The sequence below is a fragment of the Chrysemys picta genome, chromosome 6 (genome assembly GCF_011386835.1).
Source record: "Chrysemys picta bellii isolate R12L10 chromosome 6, ASM1138683v2, whole genome shotgun sequence".
NCBI lineage: Eukaryota > Metazoa > Chordata > Testudines > Emydidae > Chrysemys > Chrysemys picta.
In genome coordinates, this window is record NC_088796.1 from 102,136,028 (window position 1) to 102,153,522 (window position 17,495).

Below are 17,495 nucleotides of genomic sequence, written 5' to 3' on the forward strand. Positions count from 1 at the left end.
ACAGCAGTTTCAACATCAGAGGACTCAGAGAGGACTCGATTCGCTTACAATAATCAGGAGATCTCCAGGCACAAATTCGTTGTTCGTGGGAGGGGAGTTTAAAAACTGGGGTACGCTCAAAAACAAACGAGAGCGGGGAGAGGGCCCCCAAAGACCCCTAGCTGATCAGACCAGGTGGCAAAGCAAGGACCTTCTTCGGGGGTCTGATCAGAAAATGTCTGTTTTTAAGGGCAAATTCAGGCAGTTTCCCGCCAGTAACTTTGATTGGCTCCTCTTGATACAGGGGAGGAGAGAAGGCAGGAAAAGATTGCAAGGTAAGCATAGGCATGCCTGGGCATCTTCTGAGCCACAGGTATGACTCATATGCTTAGCTATGTGGCCACTTTAGGTCTTGCATACCTGGGCAGAGCACCCTACACCGAGACGGGTCCTGAACAAAGAAGCTAGACAAAGGAGTGAAAAGCCCCCCCTTCTCTGAGCAGAGCAATGGCTCCAGTCAGTCTGCACAAGCCATTTCCATGAGCAGGGCCAGGCTGTGACTTTGGTTAGTTCCATGGCCGGGGCGGGGGCGGCCACTCAGCACAAACAGAACAGCAGGGGGACAGCTGTAACAGACAGTCATAAAGGCCAATGGACCCAAAACAATTCTGTTAGAGTCATTATAGCTTTCTTTTTAGCTCTATCAAAAATTGTCTTGCTTTTGCTAGTAAGTATATACTGTGATACTTCAGTCTAAATACAATGTCACTATAACATGTCACTGATGTAATTCACAGAGTGGGTAATAATGGCATGAAAAGTAACTTCTGCGCATATACAGTGGCTAGTTTTCAAATATTAATGATAATCTAACCCCACTGATCCCAAAGTAAATTACAAGTAGGCAGAGGACAAGCAAATTGCCTGGGACATTGCAACTGGAAAGAAAAAAGGAGTAAACAAGAAATGGAAAAAGGAAGAGGGAGGAAGAGTGCAGCTATGAGTAAAGAAATACTACAGCTCTTGGTTATAATACCTTGGTTATAATACCTTAGGGTATGTCTACACTACCCGGGTAGCGATCGATCTATTGGATCGATTTATCGCGTGTAGTGTAGACATGATAAATCAATCCCCGATCGCTCTCCCGTCGACTAATGAACTCCAGCTTGGCGAGAGGCGGAAGCAAAGTCGACGGGGGAGCTGTGGCCATCGATCCCGCGCCGCAAGGACGAGAAGTAAGTGATTCTAAGTCGATCTAAGACACATCGACTTCAGCTACACTATTCTCATAGCTGAAGTTGCATATCTTAGATCGGTCCCCTTCTCCCCCCCCAGTGCAGACCAGGCCTTAGAGCTCAAGCATCATCACTTCTATGGAGAGCTATGGAGAACCATGAAGTTGTGGAATGATGTCCTGATATTCTATTACAAAGTTTGTGCCATAGTGTTGCATCCTTGTGACTTGGACTGAATTAAATTTCAAGTTTCAATGGATAGCCAAATTCCAGACAAAATTCAGATATCTGGCTTCAGATTGACACTTTTTATATCATAAGAGGATGCACCCAATGAATGAATTTTTGACCCCATTGACTTCATTAGGGGCAGGATTTAAACATGGGACCTGCCTCATGGTGTCTTCCCTCTTCTTCATAGTTGCCTCTGATGGCAACCCAGGATGGATGAGGGAAGGGTAATGAAGAGTCTTTGATCCCTTCCTGAAGCACTAACCATTAAAGATTTATCCTCTCCTACTGCTTATGGCTATTTCATGTCAGAATCTCCCACTGTTATTTCTTTCCTCACCTCTGATTGAAAAGTCCCACGTTCCTAGGGGCAGTGATGATCTTTATTTTTGTCTATTTGCTAGTGATGAGCATATTGCCAATGTTGCACAAAACAAATAATATTAATAATTAAAATACAGTAAATAAAGTGATATTTGCTTGAAGAAAGGAAGAATTGTCTAGTGATTAGTGTACTCACAGAGAGCTTTGTAGACCATGTTCAAATCTCTTCTCTACCACAGACCATGGGCAGATCACTTAATCTCTCTGTGCCTCTGTTCCCCATCGGTAACCACAGAGGGGTTGGGAGGATAAATGTATTAAAGGGATGGTGAGGGGCGTATAAGTACCTAAGATAGATATATTGAGATATGAGGTTGACTAAAATCCTATTGCACCAAGTAATCAAATATAATATATGTAACTGCCAATATCACTGATCAAACACTGCCTTTTTTCTGGTGCTTCATTGTGTTTCCTTTAACTTTCTAGGTATGTCTATTAGTTGATATGCTCTCTCAGAGCAAGGAGGATGTAGGAGAGGAATTGTTCCCGGGGTGGAATGTCTCTGAGTAGAATGTACCCTGGAGCTACTCTTGAATTGCTGCAGCTTGCGCTCAACTCCTCGCTCAGAGCTCTGCTCAGCATCACAATCTAGCCCTATATTTTTACTTAGTAAAATGCAAATTATGTAAATTACAAGCTCTTTGGAGCAGGGACCATCTTTTTATTCTGTTTTTGTAGAGTGCCTACCATCTTGGGGCTCCTGGGCACTACCACAAAACAATTAATAATAATAAAAATAATAAATGGGGGTAAATTCCACCTCCAGGTACAGTGTGCAACCCCACAGGAGCAAAGGGAGGTCATCTTGACACTGTCCTTTTAAAACATAAAGGGGGTATTCTTACAATTGCTTTGTAAACCTTTGTGAGGTTCACCTCTATCTAAAATAAAGGTACCTAATTCACAGTTCAAGCTACATGGGGTTAGAACTGCTGAGCTTTACAGTCTTGATGCTCACATTGCACCCTCTACTTCTCTGACAGCTCATCTCACAGCAGTATACATTTACACTTTTGTAAATTCCAAATGAAGAGGCCAGTCAGAAGAGGAAAACATTGTCTCTGACAGTGTAAGGATTCCAAGAATCAGAATGACGTCTTGTGATTCTTTTCCTTCCAGGAACAACGCATCCTAATGAGATTCCACAGAGTTTGCCAGCAGATTGGAGCAGCATTTGAATAATAGACACAAGTAAGAAAATGTGACTTCTGTGAAATGTGAGTGAACAAGGGTCTTTATCACAAATGCCACCACCATCATTAGCCCAAGTGAGAATTATCATTTCATCCACATCAAGGGGGTGCACTGGCACGAGAGCCTTTTATTTAGGGCTTCTTCCCACGCCCATTGAAGTTAATGGGACTCTCTCCATGGACTTCAGTGGACATTAGTTCAAGTCCTTAGGCCTCAGTCCTGCAAAAATTTTGTACATGAGTTCTTTAAACACGATAGTGTCATTAGTGTCAATTAAGTCATTGGGGCTACTTATGTGTTTAAAGTTTCTCATGCATAAGTTTTAGCAGGATCGGGGCCTTCATTTTTAATGATTCAAGCTCCCACTGAAGTCAGTGAAAGTTTATCTGAGTAAACAGGATTTGACCATTGATATGTGGGGCTTAAAACTACAAAGTATGTGTACCTTTCAGGGTCCAATTCTGCAATACATCACTCACTTGTAGTCCTTACTCATACAGATAGTTCCATTTACATAAATGAGACCAATAATGTGAGAAAGGACTACTCACAAGAGTAAGTTTGCTGCTGAAAACCGTTTATTAATTGAGAAAAGCTATTCAATAACACTAAGGTTAGTTTTATTGCCACGCCTTTATTTAACTCGTTAGTCACAACTGCTTTCTGGCCTTCTTAGATTCCTATTTCCAATTATATTCTTCAGAGATCTTTTAGAACAATATTTCTGTCATCTTATTTTTCTGTGGCACATTTAAATCTTTACTCAATCTCAAATTTTGCATTCTGGGATCCTCTATATTTTCATTCACTACTGACAATCACTTTCTGTTACTGGGACTAACATAAATTGAACTAGATTTGGATATGAAAAGCATTTCTTTGGCCCATCCCCCCCATCTTCTGAAAAAAAGCCCACCTGAAGAGTTTCTGCTAAATGTTTCCCTTTAGTGAGCAGCTCATGGAGCCCTGTGCAAGAGGTAGAATGGGAGGTCTCTAAACCCTGCCTGCCTGTGAGTCTGCACTCCCAAGGCAAATTCCACATATCCCAGATGTACCCACAAGGGAGCTGCCACCTCAAAAATATTGCCCAGCTCCTCCTTTTCCTCATCCTGGCATCCCAGATTCCTTAGGACCAGCGCTCCCTTTTGGCATCTCTCCTCACCACTGTTCAGAACCACTCTCTCCAAGAAGAATGCAGGTGCAGCACAGGAATGAATGGTGCTCTGATTACCATGACCATTGTTATTTATGTAGTAACTTAGGCATTTATGGCACTTAACAGACAAATACAATTGATAGGCTCCTGCTCTGTGCATTTCAAATCTGAATCTGATGTTATATGGTGAGGGATGACAAAGAAAAGGAGACTGGGGTATTGGAAATGAGTTATAATAGGGAAAAGTAATGAGATCATGCTTGTTACATTTGTATCTTGTTAGCTCCAACGTTTTATTTTAATACATTAATATATGGAAAAGTGCCTGGAATTAAAGTCATGTGGTGGCAGAAAGTCTTCTGAGAGGAAATCCAGCATGCACTGAAGGGTGCATACCATTAGGAGTAGTGTAAACTGAGTGCAGCTGCTCTGCAGCTCTGCTCCCAAAGTCTCCTGGATTCCATGGACCACACAGAGCTGAAATCTCTGGGACAGGGAGGAATCTGTATGCTGCAGAGCTACCATTCCCCTTCCAACAGTTTGCAGAGTATTTCCAACCCACATTATTCTGCTTTGCCCCCCCTCCGTGCCTTCATAAAATTACCTCCTGCTCTCTTGTACTGCTGTGATTCCAAACTGGCTCCCAAACACCCATATGTTGAACAGCCTTGCTTTACAACTTTCTCATGTGTAAATGCAGCTATTTTCCATTCTGATGATTTATGTTTAAATTTCTGAATTGGGTCTTTCTAAACTCTGAGGCCCTGATCCTGCAAACCCATAACATATATTCATCAACTCTTGCAATGGTTTTTGAATCCAACATTTGACAGATATTTTTTAATTGTTCATTGTCCAATCTCTTTCTCCTTCCCATGTTATTTTTTTGTTATATGTTTCTACCTGTTTCATCGACTTTTCCTTGTTTTAGGGCCAAATTCTACTTTCTGTGGTCCTAATTCTGGTTTCCTGGTTGGCTTATCAAAGACGGATTGGCTTTATGCCTCAAAGTTATATTCTCCTCTGTGTTCTAGTCCCTTAGTGCTGCACCAGTGGTGCTGGAAAGCACCCGGGGCTGGCCAGCTGAGAATTCCTCCAGTACAGGGGAGCTCTTACCTGGAGAGAGACAGTGTACCCAGCCCCTGTGACGTCCCCTCAACAAAGCCCTGGCACAGGAGGAATGTAAAGGCTGTGACCAAAGCACACTGCACTCCAATTATCTTCAGCTGGCCTACAGTTCCATATGGAATAGTGTTAGCTGGCACAAATTTAGAGAAGCCCCAAGACAGCTCTAACCTAGGGCAGGCCAGGAAATGAGCTGTCATAGATTCATGATGACAATCAGGGAGCTGTATCCAGCTCCTTCACAGGCTCTCTCCAGCACTGAGGAGACTTCCATATAAAAAAGAATCAGGGATATTGACTTCAATGGAATTACTCTTTATTAACTTCAGTGCAAGTGTGATCCGAATCAGGCCCAGCTATACTGGTATAAATGCAGAGTCACTCCTTTGGATTCATATATTTCACTGGCTTAACTGAGAGCAGAATTTGACCCTGCATTCCTTTATTTGTTTTACAAGAATATTTCCTCTAGGGACTATAGCATCGTGAGGAAACCAAAAACGAAATACTTCCTTGTAGGTCTCTCAACAAGACTTTCCACTCTGAACAGGTTTCCTTATATGTCCCTAGAGTCCGCTAAAGGTTTTATTTTTTTACCATCCATACTGAGTTATCGTATGTAGCTATGACTTCCTTTTGCATTTATCTGTTGTTCTTTCTCCCACCTAGTGAAGTGGTTGGTGGTGAGTTATAAACCATTTTATATTGTTTTCTAAAATATCCAAACATCACTTGTAAAGGTCTTTGCCATTGACAAGTGGTTTAAATGTTACCTACTAAAATGCTCATTTTCTATTTTACTCGTGATTAGAAGCAGACAAGCCAATAAAACTTCTCAACAAGCCCAAAGCCTGGCCCAGGCTACTTGGCTTTAGATCAGTGTGTGTAAATGTACCTAATTCAAGGAAGAGCCAAACCTCTTAGAATATTTTGCCATTATTTCCTGGCAGGCAGAGTGACATTTTATAGCAATATACAGATATTCTTTGTTTTATGTGTATGATCAGATCTTTAGGCTCAATGTTTTGGCTCATAAATCAGACCAGTGTCTTAGGTCTGTAATCAAAATATCTAGCTTGCAATAAGACCACTACATGATTTTAAATATAGGCTGTATAAAGGAGTTAAAGATATAAAATTATGGAAAAATTCAGAGTTATTATATCTTTAAAAGGCATTTCACTTCCTTTACGTTTCAGAATTAACTACGTATTGTATCAGGGGACTGACCCCTTGCAGGGTAGCAAGGACTGGGCTCATAAGAATCGTCTATCTAGCTCAGTATCCTGTCTTCTGACAGTGGCCAATGCCAGGTGCTTTGGAGGGAATGAACAGAACAGGCAATCACTGAGTGATCTATCCCCGGTTGTCCTCTCTCAGCTTATGGCAATCAGAAGCTAGGGACACCTCAGAGCCTGGGGTGCATCCCTGACCATGTGGGCTAATAGCCATTGATGGGTCAGTCATCCCTGTACCATGGTGTGTCCCTTTAAAGTTTCTGGGGCTTCTTGAGTGGACAAAGGCCAAAGAAAGGGCAGAGACAGGTACTGGAAGAGAGGAAGATGTCCTGGGGAAATGTTCTTGGGAAAACCTACACTACCATTTCTTTAAGGGCCTAGCACCAGGAGCCTTGTAGTGCAGAGCAGGATTCCCCACTCTCACCACATTTCAGGGCTCCTTAAGAACTAAATTCTAAGGTAGTCCAGAACAGTCCTCTCCTGAAGGTCCCATTGTTTAAGTTTTCAGATACATACTGGCCCTCTAGGCCCTAATCCTAATTCAGTGTCTCACTCCAGGTATTCCAAAAATAACAAAGTCTTTCAAATAGATCACAAACTCACACAGTTTTTATCCCACTTTCAAGTGGGCACAACCCCTCTTCCCAGTGGGGCTGACTTTCTGCTTTCTTCCACCTGTTGCCTGGAATTTGCCCCTTCTCCTCCAGCTTTCTCAGATGGTAACACCCCCCACCCCCACTAACTCTGAGCCCTACAGTGTTTACAGACATAACTGTAATTTTCTGGGCTGTCTCCCTTCAGTGTAACTTCCTGCTCCTTTTATACTGGCATCACCTGATTCCTCTCAAATGGGATTCATTCTGTAATCATGGTTGGCTTACCTCCAGGCTCTCCAGCCCCTGGGGCAAGCCACCTTGTTACAGTATCTTTTAAAGGAACCTCATAAAGAGAATTATTTCACTGATACCCATTAAAAATTAGTGGGTATTTCAATTACTGCTTTCCCAATGACCCACACCCTTATTTCAGCTCATTCTGCAGCAACCCAAGCTGGTCTTGACAGAAGACACATAACATCAGAACCACTGAAAATAAAGATCACTGCCCGTCAAGTGAAACATTATATTCAGATACTGTTGTTTCTACAGGTGGAAATTAAAGATCCCATGCGTCTTTTCAAAAAGGATAGGGGATATCCCCTGTGTCTTGGCCACACTCCCTCTCTCAATAAACAGGTTCAGATATCCCAGAGTGTGTGGAAGATATTGTTGAATGCCTAATAGCTAGTCTGTTTGCCTATACAGTCACTGCATTACCAGAATCCAATTAATTATCTTGTAAAGTGACTTGCATATAAAAGGTGCTGTATAAGTCTACATTCTAAGTCTAATAAAGCAAAAAATACCAAAGGCATCATAAAACAAGAAGCAGACAAAACTACCATTAACATGGTTTTAGTTTTATGGCCTTCAGGAAAAACTCCATCTGATTCAGATGTGACTTGAACTCCTTACTAGTCAACTTCAGTGAAACAGCTAGCGTAGGCACCAGTCTTTTTAGAGCAGAAATAATTCTTTCTTTCCTTGTGTGATTTATTTTATTTATAATATACGTTTGTTGTGATCGTGCCAGACCTCAAGAACCCTCACTATTAAGAAAATGAATATGGGAAAGAGAAGGGAAAACTCAAAACCTCGCACTGTAGTCTTTTGAGAAAACCATGGATGAATAACTTTACATACTTACAAATATATTAGGTCTAGAAATAAGTCATCATAGGTCACATACTGCAAAGTGTTCAGCTCCTTAACAGAAGTATTGAGGAGCTCTCCGGTCAGATCTTCACCCCTTATCTCTTATTGTAGTCAATGAATACTGAATGCTCTCTGTACATCTCAGGATCAGGCCCTCTGTGACCTCCCATTGAATCCATAGATACAGACGGCTTTTGCTTTTATGTGGAAGGAGAATCCATCAGTCTAAATGTACACAAAGCAACAATCATAATAATTAATAATGGTTTCCAAACTTTTTTTGTTATATGTTTTTTGACACAGTACATATGATCCCCTACATATTTTAGGGCCCAGTCCTGCATTCCTGAAGTTAATTGGAGTTTTGGGTACACAAGGAATGCAAGATTGGACTCTTAGGGCCTCATCCTGCAGCCATAACTTATGAGAGTAGTCCCTTCAGAAAAGTATCCTTCTTTAGGGCAGTACCTAAGTACATTTCTTAAGTGTTCCCAGTGATGTCAATGGGAACTTCAGGTGCTAACTGCCTCTGAAAATTAAACCACGTATTTAGGTGCTTAAATACCAATTTAGGTGTCTAAATGTAGTTTCAAAATTGTGGCCTTACTAATTAACCACATTAAGGTGTGCTCTCACTATTAAGAAGATTTCAAGAGGTAACAAATTAAATTTGATCATTTTCAAGTTTTTTTAAAGTAATGACGTTTAAGATGAAGCTTTTCATCACACAGTGGTTGTTAAAAACACGGTACATGTACTGCATTAAGAATGGGTTTGGATATCAAGAAGCTGTATGAGTCTTTTTCTTTATTGAAAATTGTTTTTTCATAAGATTGCAATGAGTCTTACCAGTAATGTGTATTCAGTAACTAATTGGAGGTAAGGCAAAGGGAAGGAAGGGAAATTATTAATCTGCTTAAATACTACAGTCTGCGTATTAGTGTAGAGTTCATTAGTGCTTAGAGTAATGAACTAATAGTCAAGCAAGATTTTCAAACCTTACTGGTTATATGGACAGCTCAATTTTTGGGTGTCCAACTCCAGACACTCTATAAAGGAGCTGTGTGCCCCTTCTCTGAAAATCAGGCACTTATAAGGTGTTTCAAATTGACCATCCAAGAATTGAGGCACCCAAAATCATTTATCACTTTTGAAGATTTTGACCAAGACTCCTAAATCCTATTCCCAGTTTTGCAACTGTATTAAGGTATAGCTTTGAGAAAGTCATAACTTATGTGCTTCACTTCACCCCATTGTAAAATGGGTATAATAATACCTACCTATCTCCTAGGGATATTGTAATGTTTGTAAAGTCATTTGAGATCCTTGGATGAAAGGTAATCTATATATGCAGAGTATTATTACAGTATATATTATTGTTACTTATTGAGAGCAGAATATGTACTCAGCCCCGTACAAATGTAGAAGATGACATAGGAATCAAACCTGCAAGGACCTGTGGATGGAATCCACAAAGCTGCTTAGGTACCTAAACCCAGATTTAAGCACCAGGATCCCATTTTTAGGTGCCTAAGTCCCCCCAGTGTAATACACAAAACTCCTGCTGAACCCCGTAGGTGCCTAAACTCACTCAGTGTCTACAGGGTTTGGTGAAAGAGTGAGTGGAGCAGGAGAACTTGACCACGAGTATCTTGCCCACCAGGTGGGTGCTCTATCTCTGGACTACAGAGTCATTCCTACTCTTTCATTATTTATCCACAGTGAAACAGCTTCAACAGGAGAGGCTGAGAGAGCCCTACATCAGACTATCCCATAGCTCAGTGCTTGAAGTACCCTCCTGGGAGGAGTGGAAGACCCCCTGTTCAAATCCTTTCTCCCCCTCTGGCAAAGAGGGAGCAATTAAATCTTGGTCTCCCACATCCATGGTGAGCACTCTGGTCTAAAAGTTATAAAGTGGGCACCACCACCTCTTCCTTGAGCTGTTTTGTGTGGAGTGAGGCAGGCATTTAAGTCATTCACACAAGAAATTACATAGGTGCCTAAGCCAGGAGAGGGGTTCCTGGTCATGGATCACTAGCAGAGCTAAGTGCCTATCTCTGAGAAGCGGGTTGGGGCTTAGTACATTGGCATCTCACATTGGCTAGTTTAGGCAGGGAGCCCACCTAGCATGCTGGCTTTGTGGATTCCAGTCTAAGGCACCTATCTCTCCCCATTGATTGTTCAGGGAGCCTAGGTGCCTAACTTGGCTTTGTGGATAGCAGAGGTGTTCCTGCGATTTTTCTAGGTGCCTAAAAGTTAGCCATTGTGATGCTAAGCATTGCAACTCCTAAATCCCTTAATGGATTCCACCCTGTATGTCTTCTGGGAGGTTCTAAGTGCCTCCAACTCCCATGAAAACAATTGAGGTACTTAGCATTTTGGAGGAGATGCTGAACACCATGTAGAATAAGACCCTGTCCCAAAAGATCTTACAGTCGCTAGGACCCTAAGCCTGCAAACTGCTCTGTTCAGGTGGACCATTGTACTCATGTAAAGCCTCATTAAATTAATTGGCCTAGGGATTCTTACTCATATGAGCAATCATCACTCATGTGAGTAGTCTCTTTGTTTTCACTGGGACTTCTTGAAAGGTTCATGATATGCAGGATGCAGAATTAGGCACTCTACCGACATCAGTGGGAGTTCTGTCCATGATGGCTTGCTAGATCCAGCCCTACAAACAATATAGAATAGACATATAAGACAGTCTAAAGTTAAAATGGCTCAATTTTCAAAAAATGTACGTATAGTCGATAGGTAAATGTTGTTATATTATTATCCATATTGTGGTTTGTGCTATTTAAATAATTTCTATTTCTTTCTTGACTCTTGATTAGTTAGCACTGGTTTTACTATTTCATTTTTTACAGCTAAACGATCGTATAGGCACATTTTAGAATGAAGCTAGAATGAAGTGGTGTTTTTTTACTTTTCCTTCTAAATGTAGGTGAAAAAAACCCCTAATTTAAAATAATGGATATAAAAATATATAATTCAGCTACTTGTTTCAACATGATGTTGATTGTACTGGCAAATTTAGCTGAATTAGTTGTAAAATATTGTTAATGATATGCATGTGAGTAACTCGGGTCGAACATAGAAGAGATAAACACAAAGGGTCGGATTATTTAGTTCTTTTTGAAGAGGTCAAGTGAGGACGTCAGTTCAAAGACGTATTGCGCCATCTGCTGGTAATATCTATAATTTCCAGAGAGGATATTTCAAACTGGCTTTAAGTACAGTTCATTAAAAATACCAGACTGTAAGGGTTTGATTTTTTTTTATTGTTGACATAATCAGTTGCAATTCTTATTACTCAAACAGGATAATGTAGTACTTAATATGTGGCAAAAATATTATTCTTGTAGACTTCAGAAGGTACTCAGCAAACAGAATAAAGCACTGTGACCCAGAAGCCCTCTGTAAATCAAGTGTCTAATTTCTCATTGCCATATTTCTGTGCCCTGAGCAAGCATTTTCTATTATATATGCTATAGAAAGGCTCTAAAGTTTTTAAAATAATGTTTTCAACCAGTTAGTAGTGATGCAAACAGTATGTAAATAAACTTAAATGCTATGATCTTTCTACTACTCATGATCATTAGTGATACTTGCTCAATTAATGTATGTCTAGCATATTTCCTTGATTTGTTTGCTAAAAGGGCTTTTATAGTCTGTAAATTATAGTTCTCCAGGAATATTAGTTTGTTTGAATAGCCAGGATGGAAGCTTGGGCTTTGAAAGTGCCATCTTTTGTATATGTTTTTTTAATGGTGTATTTAAAACAGTGTGTTGTCTTGTTTATTTTCATTATAGATCTTCTAGAGGGTGAGGCCTATACAGCCCATCAATGGAAAAGGTGAACATCTTTTTTTTCTAATATATTGTAATTTGAAAAATGTAAAGAGACACTCGGGTTCAAAAAATTATATTTAAAACCAACATGTTTGATACCTATATTACCTATATTACAAATAATACCATAGGGCCTGATCCAGCAAAAAGGTACCCACCTAAATACCTTTATTCAGGTAAGTAGCCCCAGACTTCAAGTGTGTAGTTTTTGAAGGACAGGACCCTTACGTTGTTAAAACTGAAATTATTAAACTTAAATGAATTTGCTTTTTGTTATCTCCACTGCTTATTTACTTCTTACCTTTCTTTCAATTTAGGCAAAGAAAAGAGACTAGTGAGTTTCCATTTTGTTTATAGTAATTTTCTAGTCCATTTCATTTCCATGTTTTTATACATTATGCTTTCATACACTATGTTTAGGTGGAGAACATTATGAGTGCTGATTTTTTTTGTTTTTTAAAAAAGTGAAAAAGAACCCACAGAATCATTTCTAGCTAATTTTTAAAACTTTGTAACGTCTGAATTTTGCCCCAGATTTTACTGGAGAATATCTTTCAAAACACTTGCTTGTGATTTCCCTGTTAAGAAATAGAGCGCTCACCGTTGGGCTGATAAAGTTTGACATTGGAGTAAAATTTCTTGTTTACTGGAGTCAAAGTTACAAGACTCTAAGGATGGGCAGGTTTGACAAAAAGCATATAACCTGAATGAGATCAACGAGTCTCCCTGATTTTAAGGGCGGAAAGGGGCTTTAGAGATTACGGAAGCTTTGCTGTTATTTTGCCAACTCTAGAAAACTGTTTCTCCTTTCTTCACTCCCACCAAAATAGGGATAAACCGTTTTACTTTTACTCCACTCAATCGCTTATTGTGTTTCCTGACTGCTACAGTGTGGTAATGGTTATCTGATCTCTTTCTTGAAATGAAATAATGCCCTCCCCCCATGCCGGTTCTCCTGACATCGATCAGATAATAACTAGAACTGAACATTTGTGTCAGCAGAGCTTGGGGAGCAACTAGTTGTTTGTCACTCAGGAATTTAATCAGATTAGTTCTCTTATATGGATTATATTCGCTGTTACTAAAGCGCATAAAGGTCGTAATCCAATTTATACACATTACAGTAAGTATTAACTTTATTTGCTATTTTAAGTCTGCTAGTTGCATCATGTGTTTGTAAGCGGGTTAATACTAGTTCTTCTGATGCAATCCAACAGACTTCAAAATACAAAATGTAAACACGCTTACAATCCCCACACTTCTTAGAAACTGACAACTTCTAGTAAATTTCTATCATTAAGGCACTTAGGAGGCACTTTTAAGTAACTGCTGCAGACAGATCCTCACTCAGTCCTAAGGATCACTCTTTTTGAAAGACTCCTTCCAGTTAGCTGCATGTTTCATTAAGATACTTAACAAAAGTCACTCATCATTTTTAACCCTCCTTCATTCATTTTGTCTCCACACAAGCTTTGTAAATGCCATTTCAAGATATTTTATGCCGTCTTTTGTGTTCATTTGAAAAAATACTTTACAAAAGTTAAGGTTTGGGTTTTCTTAATTTCCTCTTTCTTCTTTCTCCTTGTAAAAAGGATCCCTCTAAAATTCCCAGACAAACTCAAGCAGCTCCCCTCCGTCGTGCAGTGCCCCCTCCTCATCCCCTGCTTTACTGCTGGGGGCTAAGGCTCTAGACATTGGTTACATTCCAGCAGTTTTAATCCGGTTTTTATTGTCAGACCTGAGTCGTTTACTCGGGGTTCCCCCCTCCTCCTTCCCCTCAGTAACCTGTTACTTTAAGTAATGCATTTGGGTTGTGATGGCAATGATCTGACTGTGAGGGCGGCCGGCCGGAGGGGTTAGTGATTTAGTTACTGTGTTTGATTGGCTCTTTCTACCTCTCTCTCCACGCTCTCCCTCTTTTCCTCCCTCCCTCCATTGCACAGTGTTATGTCTGTCTCAGTGTCAGGCTTGAGGTGCAGGGCGCATGCTCTAGTATCTCAGCCCCAGCCGCTGGAGCTGCTGCTGGGGGCTCAGTTTAATAAGAGAGAGAGAGAGAGAGAAAGAGACAGGGGGAAAAAGAAAGAAAGAGAATGTCCGCCATCTACTCTCCTTTCCCGTGCGCACTCTCAATCACGGCAGCTTCTTCATGAATTAGAGCTAAGGGGGTGGGGTGGGGGACAAAAGTACATACCCCAGCAAACCCCAGGGCCCCCAGGCATGGCCAGTTCGGTAAGTACATACAATCCCCCTCTCTCCCCTCCCTTTCCTCTCCTCCTCCTCCTCCACCCTGCGCTGCCCAGACACCGTTTAGTGCTTCCAATTAGAGAAAGGTTGGTGTGTTGGGGATTTTTTTTTAAGTGTGTGGCTTTTTCCTCTCGCTCGCTCTCCCTCCCTCCCCTCCTCTCTTTGCAATTGCATGAAGCGCACACACACATCTAGAGAGAGAGGGAGAGAGACGGTGGAGGCGAATAATAACCCAGCCATATTTCTGCAGCCGCAGCAGCCAGGGGAGCAGTGAGTACAGTACAGGGGACTCAGCGCAGGAGGCGCCGCTTAGGATGGTGCGTTCTCTCCGGCGTGGCTCTGACAGCCAGTGGCACCCCAGTAACTTTACCTTTATGCATGTGTGTGTGCAAAACCAGCTGTTAGCGTGTCCCCCTCCGCTCCCCTCGAATCCCTGGACTATCGCACTGGCAGCTGCTGGCGTTTTTATTTATGCATGGAGGGGGGGGGGTTGTATTTTTGTTTTATCCCCCCCCGCCGCCGCCGTTCCCCTTGCGCATCTTGACTTATTCTTTTTATTTGATGCCCATACGATCTGGATTTAAATACCTTGGAGTTTAGTTCCTTGCCACGGATATGCAATTTCAGGAGCAATCCACCTCCCAATGAGACTTCTTTCTATTATAAAGCATTATGGGGTCGTCCCCCCGTTTTCTTTGCCTTGGAAATACTGCCCTTGCGCGTGTTCATGTGTGTCCATTGTATTTGTGTTGGGGTTCTGTCTGCTTGCTTTGAGGCTGCATTCCGTTACAACCCGAGCCGATCGCTTCTTCGTCTTTCCTGTGGTGTGAATGCACGTTTAAGTGTCTGGGGTGGCTTCCCTCCCCCACTCCCTTGTTCTATGGCTATTTTCTTTGTGTATTATGTTATTCGTGCTGCCCTAAAGCTGAGTGTGATCCTTCGCCTTCCTGCTCATTGTTGCCCTTCTCTCTCTCTCCAGTGTGCTGTTCAGGTGAAACTGGAGCTGGGGCACCGAGCCCAGGTTAGGAAGAAACCCACCGTGGAGGGGTTTACCCACGACTGGATGGTGTTTGTTAGAGGACCCGAGCACAGTAACATTCAGCACTTTGTGGAGAAAGTCGTCTTTCACTTGCATGAAAGCTTCCCTAGGCCAAAAAGAGGTAGGGCTCGAATACAAAAGTGGCTTGATAAATATGGATTTAATGTGTTTGCGTAAGGGGAGAGAGAAACACTCGCCTTTCAAGTCTTGCTTTACATGTATGCTCTGAGCGCTGGCAGGCGGCGACTGCTGCTGCAAAGAACTACAGCCGGGCTCCTGGCGTCTCAGAAATCGTTGCATGCAAAGGACCATCAGGTGTACTGTATTTTTCTCTCCCGAAACGAGAACTCCCTAATCCCTCTGGCTGAGCTGGGAGTTAAGCAGCTGATGCATTTGTTGCGTGTTCAGGTGGGGAAACAAAAGCAGCATTTGTGCTCTCTCTCACAGTCAAGGGATTGGCATCTGGGCACTATTTTATTCCTGTGATTTATTTCTGCCTTTCCCCCTTGTCTTGCAATGACTCTGAGTTGCTGCCGCAATCATCTTTAATCTCTGCCGCCTGTGACTGCGTATTGGGCAAAGCCTGCATGAGGTCTTGTCTTCGACAGCATCCTCATGCCTTGTTTTACTTTTGAATGGTGTCAGAATCTCTCATACACTACCCAGTAAATCGGTAGTGTAGAGTGGTATATTTTGTGCTACATGTTGCATCCTGTTTCTAGATCTACATTTCTTTTAGTGTAGTAAGTACATGGGCTGGAGGAAAGTATCTGTATGCCTTGCTGGTGAATTTTGATATCGATATGACTTCTTAGTATGGACTACTGTTTTTACTAGTTATACTACCTTTTAGGGTTTTGTTTAGTTATTGAATTTGCATAATCATTAGCACCCACCTTTCTTATTTTTTAAATACTATAGGACATTTTTTTAAAAGTGGGTGGTACTACTTGATTTTTGTTAATGGAGATTTTAAAATCTTTTTTTTTTTTCAGTTTTGATTCTTTTGCTCTCAAAGCTGCTGTCTGATTGTTTTAGTTGGATTAGTGGAGGTAACAGTACAAATATAATAAGGTGCTTTGTTTGTGTGCCGGTTTATTTATCTAAGTAGACACAATGGTTAGTAGTTATCTCCCATTTGATCTGTAATCTTTATTGGCATCTAGAACTCCTGGAGTTCCTTAGAACAACATCGTAATAAATCCATTCTGCTTAGAGCTATGTGGGAATTATTGAACATATAGAGAGTGAATAAAGAGAGGAAGCAATCAGTGTCGAGTTTAGAGGTAGCAAAGCTCTTGTTTTATTAACATGTATACTTGTGTTAATGCTTTTCACTTATCAAACGTCAAGTTATGAATTTCTTCTTTCTACATTGAGTTTGTAGGATTGGGAGTCTATGATTCTCTTCCCAGGTGCAAACTAACAGTTCCCTTTCATCCATCATTCAATCTAATTTATATTCACATCCCTAAAACAGTCATGCAGTGCACTCTGTCGGGTCCTAACTATTGTACAAGAGACTCTGCATAATACAATTTTCAGTGATTTTCATACATCTATACTATACTGTCAGTAAAATAATTCCCTATAAGAATGTGGATTTTCTCGCAGTTTCCCATGTTCTTTTTGCATTTATTACTGACTGATGTGCGCAAAAAGGCAATTTAGTTAAAGAAATATTAATTTGCATAAGAAACTTGGTGAAGAAGTGAGAGCTGTCTGAGGAGTCTAAACAGTGTAGGTAACTTTGTCTGCATACTGTGAACAGATTGTTATACTGAAATCAATGGTAGAAAGTGCTTTTCATATCTTAGAGCTGTATCTACGCCATAGTGGTGTTTTGTGAAACACTCTGCCTTTATTCCCCATGCTAATGACTTTCTGTCCAGCCTGAGGGAACGTGACTCTGTAGCCCAGACCTGGGGATTGTTGTTAGGTGTGGTACAGAGCTAGTTTAACTGTAATATATTTTTAGGACTTTGCAAGTGAAAGATGTATGGTTGCTTTGTTGAGTATGCTGGGCTGCAGAATTACGTGATGCAGCTATTAAAA

The 17,495-nt window shown here is 41.1% G+C and overlaps 1 protein-coding gene across 7 annotated transcripts in view; it reads left to right on the forward strand.

The window, feature by feature from the left end:
• Nucleotides 1-14,107: 14,107 nt before the first annotated feature.
• Nucleotides 14,108-17,495, forward strand: part of MLLT3 (MLLT3 super elongation complex subunit) — a 210,693-nt gene continuing 207,305 nt past the window's right edge. Inside the window, exons 1-2 of one of the 7 annotated variants that reach the window (XM_042850548.2) lie at nt 14,108-14,386; nt 15,381-15,561. In XM_042850548.2, the coding sequence (XP_042706482.1) occupies nt 14,375-14,386; nt 15,381-15,561 (193 nt within the window). In that variant the 5' untranslated portion in view covers nt 14,108-14,374. Of the gene's footprint in view, nt 14,387-14,421; nt 14,488-14,565; nt 14,719-15,380; nt 15,562-16,065; nt 16,184-17,495 lie in introns of those variants that run through there. The other 6 variants (XM_005297691.5, XM_042850550.2, XM_005297692.5 and 3 more) reach the window with 6 other exon arrangements.